General features: G+C 39.9%; 2 protein-coding genes across 5 annotated transcripts in view; both read right to left on the bottom strand.

Moving 5' to 3' along the window:
* Positions 1 to 91: 91 nt before the first annotated feature.
* On the bottom strand, positions 92 to 7,091 carry fam50a (family with sequence similarity 50 member A). The gene is made up of 13 exons (XM_061781093.1): positions 6,788 to 7,091; positions 6,574 to 6,658; positions 6,279 to 6,378; positions 6,013 to 6,173; positions 5,159 to 5,235; positions 4,137 to 4,203; positions 3,942 to 4,003; positions 3,771 to 3,847; positions 3,291 to 3,345; positions 3,127 to 3,175; positions 2,160 to 2,230; positions 1,691 to 1,801; positions 92 to 273 (listed from the first exon to the last, which is right to left on the bottom strand). The coding sequence occupies exons 1-13, from the start codon at positions 6,896 to 6,898 to the stop codon at positions 265 to 267; spliced, it is 1,035 nt and encodes a 344-aa protein (XP_061637077.1). The 5' UTR covers positions 6,899 to 7,091; the 3' UTR covers positions 92 to 264.
* Positions 7,092 to 10,269: 3,178 nt separating this feature from the next.
* Positions 10,270 to 15,662, bottom strand: part of LOC133481828 (SLIT-ROBO Rho GTPase-activating protein 3-like) — a 41,974-nt gene continuing 36,581 nt past the window's right edge. For all 4 annotated transcript variants that reach the window (XM_061780991.1, XM_061781011.1, XM_061781001.1 and 1 more), the window contains 2 exons: positions 13,248 to 13,350; positions 10,270 to 12,069 (listed from right to left, as the gene is read on the bottom strand). In XM_061780991.1, the coding sequence (XP_061636975.1) occupies positions 11,845 to 12,069; positions 13,248 to 13,350 (328 nt within the window). In that variant the 3' untranslated portion in view covers positions 10,270 to 11,844. The remainder of the gene's footprint in view (positions 12,070 to 13,247; positions 13,351 to 15,662) is intronic.

Below are 15,662 nucleotides of genomic sequence, written 5' to 3'. Positions count from 1 at the left end.
TGACTGATCGTATGAGCATGTCATAACAAATCAACAGCTGACTAAAGCCACATTAAAGCCTTGCCATCATTACTGTCAATAAGGAGCCAAATGTTATTACAGGTTAAATTTATTCAACAATATTTACATTTACATGAGCGCATTTATATAGGGGACAATTAATCTTTGAGGTACGTTTTGGAGAATTTGCCTCATGAGTAAAGTGAGAGAGTCCAATGGTGGAAGGGCGCAGGGGAGATAATACGGGAAAAGTTCACAGCAGCTTCACCGGATCTGAAAAAACACAACAGGGAAAGAGGCGTCAAATTGTTAAGGCTAGCTAAACTGCCAATTTGCAGCAGTCAGACATGTAACTAGACCGGTGTTGCATTGGAGGCTTCAGGTTCATGAGTGTGCCAAAACACAAGAATACTGATGGGAGGGCCACAATTCTAGTCTATGATCAATGGCTGGGACCAGCATGAAAAGACCGGCAGCATACGCTGTGCCAACACGGCCAATATCCCCGAATGGAATAAAGTCAGAACGTACTGACTGAATTTAGACACAGGGAAGCTGGGGAAATCTGTCTTTTGTACAAAAGAAAACAATATACAGGTAATGGGATTGCCGTTTTCTTATCTATGTTGGAGCCCCTTAAATGCTGGTGCATTTGTACACTTCGGAATTCAACAACAAATTTGCCAATAATTTGGCGTCAGGCGGAATCCTCCATTGCCAAAACCATCATTTTTCAGGAACCTAAAAACAATGGCATATTTGTTGAGCCACTAACATTGCATCATCAAGAGAGCAAGCCATTTTCAACACTTTAGATTGGTTTATAATTTGTAAAATAATACACGTGGGGTCTGACCAAAAGTATAGATTGGTGATTTTTCTTTTTTTACCAAATTGGGACACAGCAAGTTTCAGTCCAATGCCAATGAAATGCATGTGTATGTATGTCTTTTACATCCAAATGTTTTGAAGAAGGAGCAGCCCCATTCTTATTATTTATTATCATTATAAACGCCTGTTATGAATTTGCCGTCCAGCTCCTTGTTAGAGAACAAGTTGTGCATAAAGTTCTGAAACATTGAACAGTTGGAACTGTGCATCTAAAGGTTTAGAGAAGGTCACACTGAGTTCACATGTAAAGGTTATTGTGCATTTTAGGCTCATCCTGAAAGTTCACCAGAAAGCCGAATAGCCATAACTTTTTTGTGAGAAGAGTATACAGTATGTCATCATTTATCAAAGTTCTACTTGTGACAATTAAAATGGTTGACAATTCAGATGTGTCTATCACCTTTGCAATATAACGTGATTAACTCATTGTATCATTTAAAAATATATAAATATATATAATATAATATTACACTTATAAAAGTTAGTAATGTGACAAGTCAGTGAAAACATTTCATGTGCAGTTTCCAGAGGTGTACGAATATGAGTTTATTTGTGCAATGGCAAACTTTTTTTTATAATACTGCAGAACTTTATGGCTATTCAGAATGTATAAAGAAGGGTTATGTAGGCATATGGGATTATTTGCATGTTGTAGAATAGGAGGGGTTCCTAGCAAAGAGGTTTTCCACCATGCCAGCAAAATTGGCAAACAAGTAAGCTCAGTAAGCCAGACATACTGTACAGTAGGTGCAAACTCAAAATGACGCTGAACAAACCTGTGGAGGAAAACAAATCTCACCGTGTACTTGTCCCATTTCTTCTCAGGGTCGTACGGCTCCCAGCGACTGGCGGGGAAGATGTGCTTGTTCTTCTCGTACCAGCTCCTCAGCACTACTTTACCTGCGTGAGACTTGGAGACAGAGAGAGCACAATTGCATGTACTGTATGTTGATTTTGGAAAAATCTCTTAATACTAGGATGCTCTGAGCTTCTATTCAAATATTTCGTTGTAGCTAAAACTATTACCCACCGCTATAGATTCCTTCCAGTAAAGAATCACATTTCGTTAACAAGCTCTACATTTGACTACAAGACTACATACATTTACATCTGTTACCTCAATCCACTTTGCCCCTGACTAAGCCTGACCCAAAACTATCAGAACACATCAGGGACTTAATTCAAGTTTTTAAATCAGCTGTACTGAGCTCAAATACAAAGAAACAATGATAACATATACCTTACATGCTGCTAACAATTGTCCTTACCTCATCCTTTTCTACAGTGGCATCATTGACCAGACGGATATCATCGTGGACGTCAAAGCTGAAGAGAGGACCTGTTCAGGTAAAAACAAACAAGTCCTCCTAAGTAAGGGCATACCACAGATGTTACTGTGCTTATATTTACTCCACACCTGAAACAACGCACACACAAGCAAACATGGAAGTAAACACTCAGATGATTACATTTAGTTTGGCAGGCACTGACTCTTTGCCCATAGGTTTGAAAGGCAGGGAACATTAGAAACATTGTAATAGTTTTCCCGACTTAATGGCATATTGGAGGTCCTCAAAATCCACACTCCAAGAGAGAAGCCCAAGGGGGAAATTAAATAGGACTTATTTTTGTAAATGTAGTCTATCGGGAAGACAGCCTGATCCCAAAATGTTCACACTTTGTATCTATGTAGAACACTCACAACATTATGACCACTTGCGCAGTATAACGAGATGCAATACAGAGGGTGTTTTTCAGAAGTTCTACCTTTATAAAGGATTTTGTTCTCAGTTTTGATTGCCACAATGATAAAGGTATTCGTTTGACGATATGATCATTTTTGTGGTTGTCGTTTGCAGCTGTGAAGAACTGTAGCGCATCAATACTAGCTGTGTCTAATAGATTACCTCAAGAGAGTAAAACATATTTGGAACCGCTCTAAGTAGACACATACAAGACGACATTTTCCTGTTCTGGAACCCTTTAACTATTAATTGAAGACCCACGTGTTATACACTCCTGATGAGTTTTTTGGTGTCGTGAGTGTGTATGTCGTCAATTGGCATCATCTGTCCCCTTAAACTGCATTCACATGAGATGAGATCTGGATCAGTAATCAGATTTTTTTCTCCCTGATGTTTCTCCACATAAGACTGATGGATGCATTTTTTTTCTCATGCTTGCACTGCCATGATGGTTCACTCGAACCATGTAGGAATTCAGTTGTTAATTTACCCGATTTGCCCCTGGCTTTAGTCACGATGAAGTCGTAGAAGCTGTGGTGCTGAATGGGACAAAAGGGGAGGACGTTAGAATTCCAAAACATTAAATTTGTCAGCGTTTTATAAAGGTATTTATTGTGTAAACTAATGAAGGCAGCAGTGCACTGCGGCACTTACATGGGGGATTATAAGATCTTCTTTAATATACATCAGCTGCTCAACCCCAGCAGACCTGTACAGAAAACAACACTTTCTATTTAGTAAATGTTCTATTTTCCTGGTATCACCTGACATCATTACAAACTAATGTTCAAGATGAACAAAACAAAAAACACGGATCCATCAACTAGAACACTCATGCTTCTAATTTCCTGAAGCTAATTAAAATCATGCGATGTTGCTTCATTGGTAATAACAATAAACTAGTTATAAAGAGCCTAAAATAAGTCAAAGAAGACAATGACTTAACTAGGCGAGTAACATTCCTAAGAGGACTTGCTAAGTGAAATATTTCAAGAACTGACAGCTGCCACCACCAGGTGTTGCAGTTCCTACCTTACAGTTTCAGATAAGTTATCTAACCAAAAGTACTATGCCTACATAAACACATAACACCAAAAATTTCCAAAACTAATTCCTAACGGGAAAAGCTCTGACCTGAGCTCACTGAAGTCCTTCCTTAGGACTTCCAGGGCCCTCTGCAGAAAGTTCTGGATAGTGTTGCCCTTCTTCATCTTGAGGAGAAACACACATTAAGAGAGTATGAAAGCTACAGCGAGAGGAAACCTTTTACAGGATTTGGCGTTTTCAACGTGGGCCACATCTTACCTTGACAGTCTTACGATGGCCGGATCCATCCCAGTAGCTAAACGTAATCTCGATCTCCTCGCCTGAAAGCAACAGGTTAAAACCATGAGATTTAGACAAAATGTGAATGAGTGCTAAAATGTTATTATGACAAATCTTACAGTAAACGATAAAAAAAAAAGTCTTTAAGGGTGTTTGGTCCATTTTGACACTTACTCTTGATCTTCTCTTGTTTGAGCTCCCACTCTTGCCTAAGCTCTTCTCTGAGACGATTCTCCTCCTCCTGAACACCATAATTCATAAAAAAGAATTTTAACAGAACCTTGGAAGGCCTTTATTTGTACACCATTTTAATAGTATTATATTGTTTTAATTATTTTGTCCACAAATGAACTATCCACTGATAGCTTGCTATTGCGCTTGTCCTGATTTGGGTCATGGGTGAGCTGGAGTCTATCTCAGATGCGTTTGGGTGACAGGCGAGATGCACCGTGGACTGGTTGCAAGTAAATCATGGCACATACCAACAAACAATCACCCACACTCATATTCACACCTATGGTCAATGTACAATCTTTAATGAATCTAAAATGCATTAATCGAATGTGGGAAGAAGCTGGAGTACCTGGAAAAAAACACAAGCAGAATGAGAACATGCAAACTCAACACTGGAATGCCAGAGCAGAGCCTCTAATCCCAAATCTCAGGTAACCTTGGAAAAGTTTTATTAATTAATTTAGCCCTGCTAATTTTGAATATAGTTTGTCAGACACAAATAACTAGTGATACTAAAATTATGGAGGCATATACTGTATAATTTCTACAACTGTCAAATTGACTTAATTTTTGGTGTTGTTTTGGAAATATACATAACTCCTCAATAAGCACCCCCGCACCCTCAAAGAGCAAGGCATTCGTTCTCGGGTCAAAGTTGATATGTTTAGCAGCGTTTGAATGCCATACTGCACTCTCACTTTCTCTGCAGGTGGCATGTGCTGTGGTCATGACATGTCTATTGTGGCACCACATCATATTGGTTTCTAAGTGCAAAAAAGGAGACGCCTCAGGTGAGGTCATTTGTTGTTCAAGTGGATGATGCAACCGGTGATTATTTCCATCTAATAGAGCGGAGGCCACTCTTTAAGGAAATGTTTTCCTCTGAGGTGGAGGAACAAGAAACAAGAAAAGCTTTACATGTGAACTGCAGCTCTAATGAATGTGGAATTATATAACCATACCTCTCGGTCCCGATCAGGGAGGAAACTTGTGTCCACGTCGGGGTTTTTTCCAAGCTTCTTCTTCTTTACCGGGACATCTATAAAAGAAGAGTCTTCTTCATATACAGACAAGAAAGAGTTGTGTATGACACGGGGAAAAAATTAAAACACCCATTTTGTTTTTACTTAAATGCAGCTATCAAATATTTTTAGAATGGAGTATTCAACCGATTATCCCATCAATTAATCAGATTAAAAAATGCTTTTGTATTATTAAACAACAATCACAAATAATACATAATGGAAATGACAAGCCTTTTTAACAGACAAAGCAGCTGGCTTTTATTTGGAAAAACAGACGTATTTATTCCAACTCTAACTCTTGGCTCCAAAACTAACCTGTGTGTGAGGGAAAAGAGACGAGATGAGTGCGAGTGTGTTTCCACATCTTAACATATCTAATCATACCGACATTATACTACAGACGCTACAAACACAATACAGTGGACCCCAGGTATTCGCGGGTGATAGGGGCCGAGCCCAAGTGTGAACACAGAAAATCCCTGAATAATTTAATATATATTTATATTTAATATGGTAAAAAAAAAAAAACTAAAAAAAAAGACTAGTGCCTTTCTGACACTGAAACCTTTGAACGGCAGAGTATACATACAACTGTGTGTCATGATATTGTCTCGGCGACCCCAAACTTTTAAATGGTAGTGTACCTAACGTTTTGGTCAATAAGTATTCAGCTAGCTTTAATGGCTATAGATATCCTAGACCAGATTCACAGAATTGTAACACAATGATGGTAACATAACATGAACACAAAATGGCAAACAGGCTGGAACAATCCTTAAATTAGAACTCACAATCCTGCTCTTCTTCTTCTTCTTCCTCTTCCTTTTCATCCTCCTCCTCCTCCTCTTCTTCATTGTCGTCTTCACCGTCATCCTCAGGATTAAATGATAAACTTGCAATTTTCCTTTTCTGTTCCTCTTTCCTCTTCTTCTCCTTCTGCTTCTCGAGCTTGCTGCAAAGAGATGAGGAGAACATGATGAACAATTGGACACACACTATGGAAAATGGCCATTGGATTTCTGAATCATGAATATGCAACACAAGATTCTTAATTTACAGCTGGAGCTCCTTGGATTGCTCCTTCTTTGCCAGCTGCTTCTCACGCTCCTTCACAAGCGCCTCCTGCTTAGCTTTCATATCATTCAGTGTCACCAGGCCTAAGCAAGACGTAAGAGATGAAAGATGAAGAAACAGGTCAACTACCATAACAACACCGCATGTTTTCGTCTTTACAACACAGTTTATTAAGACTCTATCCACCACTATTGCTTAGATGAATTTCCATGTACAAGTATTGCGAAGGCATGTGTGTAATCTATGTCTACGTGAATGCTGATCAAGGATTGTCATACCAACTGTGCTGGACTTTAACTCTGCCTCCACAGCGTCATAGTGAGCTGAGAACTTCTTGTCGATGTTGGACTTGACCATATTGTCCTGCAAGAAGGATAGACAATGGCAAACACGGCTGTAGATACGCATCTAAATTAAAGCTGCCTCATAAATCCAATAATACACAATTCAGACAACTTTAATGACTATTATCTGAGATTAAAGGTTACAAACCTCTGCGATTCTCTGTTTCAGTTGTTCAAGTTGTTCCCTCTCCTTTTCTCGTTTTTTCATCAGCTGCATGGCTCTCCCAGCTTCGCTGGCGGCTCCTTTGTATTGAGCCATGTTGCGATATTCTTTCCTCAATATTACTCCAACAAACGTCAGGAATGCAAATAACAGAAACGAAAGATAAACGAATGTATAAAAACGCAGGTTTTCCTCGAAATGTTCACCTCCACTTTCTCACGGAACACAACAAGAAAAATGGCGAGGGCGAGATGCATGCTGGGTACTAAAGATGTTGCCTTCACGTACTGCGTCAACGCTCGTAATTACACGACTATACAAGTAGAATACACCGTAGCAAATTTGAAGATTTTCCAGAAACGTCCATCCATTTTATGTATTGCTTAGCCACACTCTCTCTCTCTCTCTCTCTCTCTCTCTCTCTCTCTCTCTCTCTCTCTCTCTCTCTCTCTCTCTCTATATATATATATATATATATATATGTAGGCGGCACGGTGGACGACTGGTTAGAGCGTGAGCCTCACAATTCTGAGGACCTGGGTTTCAATCCCCGGCCCCGCCTGTGTGGAGTTTGCATGTTCTCCCCGTGCCTGCGTGGGTTTTCTCCGGGCACTCCGGTTTCCTCCCACATCCCAAAAAGATGCATTAATTGGAGACTCTAAATTGCCCGTAGGTGTGAACGTGAGTGCGGATGGTTGTTTGTTTCTATGTGCCCTGCGATTGGCTGGCAACCAGTTCAGGGTGTACCCCGCCTCCTGGCCGATGACAGCTGGGATAGGCTCCAGCATGCCCGCGACCCTAGTGAGGAGAAGCGGCTCAGAAAATGGATGGATGGATATATACATATATATATATATATATATATATATATATATATATATATATATATATATATATATATATATATATATATATATATATATATATATATATGTATATATATATTATACATTTATTTTTGGAACAAACTGCAAGTCATTTTTATAGGAATCCAACAGTCTATGGTCTGACCCTGCTGAAATCCCCAATAAATTATCCATGGCTGAACAAGGTGGACAACCGGCAGCCCCTTCATTAGTTAGTAAAATATAAAGAAATAAAAATCCTCCTCTGTCAGTAAGATAAAAAAAAAAACCTGCGTATTATTACAGTGTTTAAATAATAACAGTGGCTCGCGGCACAGGTATAACCTGCCGGCAGTCCAAACCGACAGAGCGTGCTGCACTTTCTATAATTTTACTACTGAACATGTTGGCTATTACAACCCCAATTCCAATGAAGTTGGGACGTTGTGTTAAACCTAAATAAAAACAGAATAAAATGATTTGCAAATCATGTTCAACCTATATTTAATTCAATACACTACAAAAACAAAATATTTAATGTTCAAACTGATCAACTTCATTGTTTTTAGCAAATAATCATTAACTTTTAGCAAAAACATTAATATTATGGCTGCAACACGTTCCAGAAAAGCTGGGACAGGGTCACTGTGTTACATCACCTTTTCTTTTAACATCATTCAATAAACCTTTGGGAACTGAGGACATTAATTGTTGAAGCTTTAAAGGTGGATTTTTTTCCCCATTCGTGCTTGATGTACAGCTTCAGCTGTCCAACAGTCCGGGGTCTCCGTTGTCGTAGTTCATGCTTCATAATGCGCCACACATTTTCAATGGGAGTCAGGTCTGGACTGCAGGCAGGCAAGTCTAGTAGCCGCACTCTTTTACCACGAAACCACGCTGTTGTAACATATGCAGAATGTGGTTTGGCATTGTCTTGCTGAAATAAGCAGGGGCGTCCATGAAAAAGACATTGCTTGGATGGCAGCATATGTTTCTCCAAAACCTGTATGTACCTTTCAGCATTAATGGTGCCTTCACAGATGTGCAAGTTACCCATGCCATTGGCACTAACACAGCCCCATACCATCACAGATGCTGGCTTTTAAACTTTGCGTACATAACAGTCCGGATGGTTCTGAGGTCTGGTGTTCAAGCCCCGACCCCGCCTGTGTGGACTTTGAATGTTCTTCCCGTGCCTGCGTGAGTTTTCTCCTTCCACATCCCAAAAACATGCATGGTAGCTTAATTGAAGACTGTGACTTGCCCGTAGGTGTGAATGTGAGTCCGAACGGTTGTTTGTTTATATGTGCCCTGCGATTGGCTGGCAACCAGTTCAGGGTGTGGCCCGCCTCCTGCCCGAATATAGCTGGGATGGGCTCTAGCACTCCCGCGACTCAGCAAATGAATGGATGGATGGTTTTCTGAAGTGTTCCTGAGCCCATGTGGTGATATCCTTTACACATTGATGTCAGTTTTTGATGCAGTGCCGCCTGAGGGATCGAAGGTCACGGGCATTCAATGTTGGTTTTCGGCCTTGCCGCTTACATGCAGTGATTTCTCCAGATTCTCTGAACCTTTTGATGATATTATGGACCGTAGATGATGAAATCCCTGAATTCCTTGCAATTGTACGTTGAGGAACATTGTCCTTAAACTTTTCGACTATTTTCTCATGCACTTGTTCACAAAGTGGTGAACCTCGCCCCATCTTTGCTTGTGAATGACTGAGCAATTCAGGGAAGCTCCTTTTATAGCCAATCATGGCACCCACCTGTTCCCAATTAGCCTGTTCACCTGTGGGATGTTTCAAACAGGTGTTTGATGAGCATTCCTCAAATTTCTCAGTCTTTTTTGCCACCTGTCTCAGCTTTTTTGGAACGTGTTGCAGCCATAAAATTCAAAGTTAATGATTATTTGCTAAAAACAATAAAGTTTAGCAGTTTGAACATTACATATCTTGTCTTTGTAGTGTATTCAATTAAATATAGGTTAAACATGACTTACAAATCATTGTATTCTGTTTTTATTTATGTTTAACACAACGTCCCAACTTCATTGGAATTGGGGTTGTACTAGGGATGTGTCAGTACATCTGCCATATTGAATGTTTCAGTTTTACTTATATCGAGTGGCACACACAGTACCAACCCTCTGAGTTACTGAAGGTTCCGGCTAGCAGAGAGCGCGCCCGAAGTGGACTTCCCAACGCACCCATGTTGATATAGTGTGCTTTTGTTGTGTCCGTGGCGACTAAGTGTAATACAATTAGATGTTTATAAGGATATCTGGATGTGTATCTGTAATGGGATGTATCAAATAAAAGTGCATGCAGTGTTGTGTAAACATGCAGCTAGTAATTTCTAACAGAGAACATGCAAACTCCACATAGTAGGTTTGATTTGAACCCGAACCTAAGAAATAAGCACTATCACACACACGTGATATTATAATAAATATTTTGTAAGGGAAACTTGGTAAAGTTTTATAATTAATTCAGCCCTACTAGTTTTTAATCAAGTTTGTCAGACATCCATTTGATGAAAAACTATTCATCAAATGTAGCTCTACCCCGGAATACAGTCGCATTGTACAGGCATCTTTATTAAATACACTGGCAACACCTTAAAAGTCATCACTCCATCTTTTATTGTCATCGTAGTTTCTTTCCCCACACATATACCTTTATTTTACACTTTAAATCTGGTGACATTATCAAAGTGATTTTGAATAAAGGGTGCTTTAATTTTGTAAAACAAGGAAACTATTACATTTATGTTTCTACTAAAACATAACAGAAGAGAGACGCGATACATGTCAAACCATCTCAAGTGTTTGGAATCAAAGTAGATAACATCATACACCTCTTGATCTTCTGTGGATGCCAATACACACACACACACACACACACACACGCACACACATTATATAGTGATTTATTGATTGATGTATTTATTTATTTATTTTTCAGTGTGTGTGAGTGTAGTTAGAGTGAGATTCCCAAGCTTTGTTGTCATATTCACAGTTAAAGCCAGAAGTCACGAGTTCTCCCCTGACATAAGGGCAGTTTTGGCTCATGCACAGCTTGAAAGAAGCCATGAAAAGCCACTTAATTCTTTCAAAGGCAAACCTGAGTCAGCCCATCTTAACTCTGCAAAGCCCTGAGTTTTGCCTTGTCGGCCATGTATCACATATGAAATGGAATGTTGTCGTTTTTTTCCCAACATGAGTTTGTCAAATCACTGCATGCTCTTTCATTAATTGACACAACTGTAAACAGCAATGCAAACATCTTTTCAGGTCACACATTGTAAAAAGACTTGAAATTAAGAGAAAATTGAAAGCGTAAAAATAACACAGAGGCACTCCTTGACACAGGCCTCATATTGGCTGTCTTTTTTCCTTCTTCTATATTGGTCAGCATTTGATTTTTCATAACCAGCCACTAGGGGACAGTCTTTTGCTGACATTAACCATGTCAACCAATTTATTTTCATATCACAGAATAACTATGACGGAGTATTAGGGCCATACTATAAAGGGAAAAAAAATACTGCAGCGAGAATAAAGTCATAGATTAACCAGACTAAAGTTACGAGACTAAAGAGAGAATATCTTGAGAGTAAAGATTCATAAAGATTTATGAGAAATAGATATTATAAAGACAAACTCATAAAGTTGTTATATGAGAAAAAAGCTTAACATTTTTACAAGAATAAAGTTGGGTTCTTTTCATTGTATGAGGAAAAAGTTGTTTTAATTTTGTATGAATAAAGTTGTAATATTACAAATATAAACAAGCTTTTTTGGACAAAACCCAGACTTTACTCCTGCAATTACTTTTTTCCTGATAACATTTCAAGCTTGATTTTTACAAGACATTATACTTTTTTGTTTTTCTTTTCAGTGTGGCCCTAATATTCCTTCACACCAGACAGAACACATCCCTGATTCTCAAAAAAAGGAGACCAAAACCAGACTTGCACATTTGGGGGAAAAGAAGAAGAAGACCAAAAACAGTTGAAGAAACACACAAGACATACTGCAATACAGCGCCATGTGGCACTATGAGATGGCACAGACTTAAATATATACATACATCCTAAAAATAAATCAAGATTTTCCCAGAATGCATGACAGTATATTCATCCTCAAGCATGAAATCTATACTTTCAATCATCCATCCAGTTTTAGGGTATGTCAGTCCACAGGCCGGAAAAGGGCCCGTCCTCGGATACCAAAGCCCACTTTTTTGGCAGTGGGGGCAGCTTGAGGGAGGGGAGTGGAAGGGGAGGAGGTGGAGGCGGAAGAGGAAGAAGAAGGGGGAGCAGGGGTGGCCGTGGCTGGGAGGGTTGGCGGCTGCATGGGCGGCTGTCGAGACAGGAGCTCCTTGAACACAGAGTTCATCTGGCGACTGATCATCTCCTGAGAGTGGAAGAGGGGCGGGGCCAGAATCAGATGTACACAGGAAATTGAGAATTACATTTAAAACGACAAACTGTTCTATTCTTTTTTATCTTTCAGGCCTCCGAAACGGTGCTCCAAGTTCTGGCACTAAGTACAGCCTAAAGGAGAACTGCACTGGTCAAATAAACTGTACGGACAAAAAGTATTGGGACACCATGTAATGACACCTACTGGAAGTCAACATCTTGCTTTCACTCTTCCGGGAAGGCTTTCTCTCAGGTTATGAAACTGGATTTGAGTGTGTCTAGGGGATGTTTTGTGTACATTCACCCAGAAGAACAACTTAAATCTAGTTTTAACATCAAGTATTTCACTGACACATTGAAAAAACTTGAAATAATGAGTCACCATACATATACATACTGTATAACGTTTACATAAAATATTTTGTCCATCCATCCATTTTCTGAGCCGCTTCTCCTCACTAGGGTCGCGGGCGTGCTGGAGCCTATCCCAGCTGTCATCGGGCAGGAGGCGGGGTACACCCTGAACTGGTTGCCAGCCAATCGCAGGGCACATATAAACAAACAACCATTCACACTCACAGTCATGCCTACGGGCAATTTAGAGTCTCCAATTAATGCATGTTTTGGGATGTGGGAGGAAACCGGAGTGCCCGGAGAAAACCCACGCAGGCACGGGGAGAACATGCAAACTCCACACAGGCGGGGCCAGGGATTGAACCCGGGTCCTCAGAACTGTGAGGCTGACGCTTTAACCAGTCGGCTACCGTGCCGCTAAAATATTTTGTAATAAAAACATATATTCAAAAAAGAACATTTTACATTAAAGCTTTTCCTAAAAATGTGTGACAAAAATTTAACATGGAGTTTAATAAACACAAACACAAAAATGTAAGTTATTTAGAACGAGTTGATAACATTTTGAAAATATTTGTAAAAATATTAGAAAACAAGTCAATACAAAAAATTATGAGTATTGTATTGAGGGACTTCCTGTTCTAAGATCTCATTGTTCCCATGAGTGATGCTCAGTCCTGGTCTGTATGAGGTCTCAAATGAACACATTTTTCCAACGAGGTGAACAGAAATAGGCTTTGATTTCTACATTAAAAAAAAACCAAGAACTTTTATTTGACTAAGAAACCAAATAATCAGTTCAACTGAGCTACCCACCTTGTCAGCCGTCGTCCTGTCTGCCTGAACAAATGCGGGTCTGTCCGCAGGTTTGAACCCTGCCTGTCTCACAGTGTCCAGCGTGTGTCTTCGCTCCTGAGACCTGAAACACAAATGGATTTTGTTCCCTTTAAGTTTTCCTCAAGATCCAAATACTCAAGCATGGTGTCCTCATGACATTGTTTTCTTTTGCAACTTAGATGTGTTACAATGAGTATGAATAGAAGTTAAAAAGAGGGTTAGGTCATTCAAACAATTTAGTGTTTGGTTATGTGCTAATTTTATCATTGGCCTTTGGGGCTGTTATCATTGAGCCCTATGAACTCAGGCTATAGGGAAAATAATCATTGATCCAAGATGCTGCTTCTGTTAGTTAAAACATAATTTCAGTTGTGTAGTTTTAGAACGACTCAGGAATGATTTGTGTTGTCGATGTCAGTGTTTCCCAACCTATATTGAGCAAGGGCAAAATCTCACGTCACACCACCAAACAAAATGATCAAAAAAGTGGAGACGTATGTTGATTTTGTCATCTTTTTTTTTCATCGAATGGAAGAACATTTAATTGTTCTGCCTGTCACTATTTGTAACTGGCACAGATAGATGAGCAAATACAGATACATTATTTGTAGAAAATAAATAATAGACAAATTAGGTGTAATTGGATTTTAAATACAGTTATTGGGAATCAATGGTCTATGTCAACCCATCCATTTTCTTTAGAACTTGTCTTCATTGGTGTCGTTAGTGAGTTGGACCCTATCCCAGGCCCAGGGTACACCCTGGACTGGTCGCCAGCCAGTCCTAAGGCCAGAGGAGGGAAGAGTAGCCAAATATTGTACTCGAGTAAGAGTACTGTTACTTTAGAATAACATGACTCAAGTAGGCGGCACGGTAGCCGACTGGTTAGAGCGTCAGCCTCACAGTTCACAGTTCAATCCCCGGCTCAATCCCCTGTGTGGAGTTTGCATGTTCTCCCCGTGCCTGCGTGGGTTTTCTCCGGGCACTCCGGTTTCCTCCCACATCCCAAAAACATGCATTAATTGGAGACTATAAAATTGCCCGTAGGTGTGACTGTGAGTGTGAATGGTTGTTGGTTTGTATGTGCCCTGCGATTGGCTGGCAACCAGTTCAGGGTGTACCCCCCCTCCTGCCCGATGATGGCTGGGATAGGCTCCAGCATGCCCGCGACCCTAGTGAGGAGAAGTGGCTCAGAAAATGGATGGATGGATGGATGGATGACTCAAGTAAAAGTAAAAATAATTACTTGAGTAAGAGTAAGAAAGTATACAGTGAACAAAACTACTCAAGTACTGAGTAACTAGTGAGTAACTTCCTATTTATTTTTTTTATCAGAGCATGAACATCAAATAAAATAAAAATACTAAATAAAATATGAATGTGCAAATTGAGATATTGCTGAACAATATCACTTAATCTAAAACGGAATAAATAAAATCTTTGTAAAATAATAAATTAAGGCAAATTCAGCTCCTAGAAATGGTCTTATACTATATTGTTTTGACTTGTTAAACACTGTAGGCTCACCAGGCAGACTTCAAAAACAGGAACAAGGCTGCAGTGGATATAAAAAGTATACACACCTGTTCATATGGCAGGTTTTTGTGTTGTAAAATAATTTTGACCAAAATGAATAATTTAAAAACTTTTTCCACTATTAATGTGACCTAGGATTTGGACAATTTAACTGATTTATTTTTTGAGAGGGGAGGTGAAAATAAACAACTGAAATCAACTTGAATGTGATTAACTTGGACTTGACGTTTAACTTTTTGCCATCTTGGCCATGTCAGAGATGTTCTCTTTTAACTGGCCTTTTACCTGGATAAATACGGTTTAAATTAATTAAATACAAATAAATCTGGTTGCACAATGATGTACTCCCTCTTATAACTGACATGTGGCTGTGTTAAGAAGTCACAGATCACATTTAAACTCATGTTCAATGGGAGTCCACACACACCTGCTACCATTTCAATTTTTAAGCGGTAACAACTGTCATGAGCTGTGCCCTGCAGTTCCGTTGGAGCTTGGGTGGCGCTTTGCGCCCCTCTCGCCCTCTCGCTCTCTCTCTCTCTTCCCAGTAATCAGCACCACTTTGGCCGCGGACCTGTTGTCAATCATCCTTCATCACCTGCGTTTAAGCCTGCCAGATCCAAGACTCCACTGCCAGAGTATTAACGTTCACCCGTGGTACACTGGCTCTCTACTTACGCGTAAGCTACGCCAGTCCTCGCAATATTTCTGATCTCCATGTTCTTCCTTGTACTCAGTGCTCCTTCCGTGTTCCCTGCCTTGCTGACCTCTGCCACCACGCTGTCAAGCCATCCACTTGCTCAGGCCATCACCTGCCTCATGCTCCCTGTCTCGTCGATCCGCCAGTACGTCTCATGG

Source organism: Phyllopteryx taeniolatus, chromosome 1 (genome assembly GCF_024500385.1).
Source record: "Phyllopteryx taeniolatus isolate TA_2022b chromosome 1, UOR_Ptae_1.2, whole genome shotgun sequence".
Taxonomy (NCBI): Eukaryota; Metazoa; Chordata; class Actinopteri; order Syngnathiformes; family Syngnathidae; genus Phyllopteryx; species Phyllopteryx taeniolatus.
Note: the sequence above shows the minus strand (reverse complement) of the source record. Positions and strands in the feature narration are given on the sequence as shown.

Coding starts and splice junctions, on each gene's coding strand:
- fam50a (XM_061781093.1), bottom strand. CDS start 6,898: ATGGCTCAATACAAAGGAGCCGCCAGCGAAGCTGGGAGAGCCATGCAG. Junction 6,659..6,787: donor TGAAACAGAGAATCGCAGAG/GTTTGTAACCTT, acceptor TCCTTCTTGCAG/GACAATATGGTCAAGTCCAA. Junction 6,174..6,278: donor CAATCCAAGGAGCTCCAGCT/GTAAATTAAGAA, acceptor ATCTCTTTGCAG/CAAGCTCGAGAAGCAGAAGG.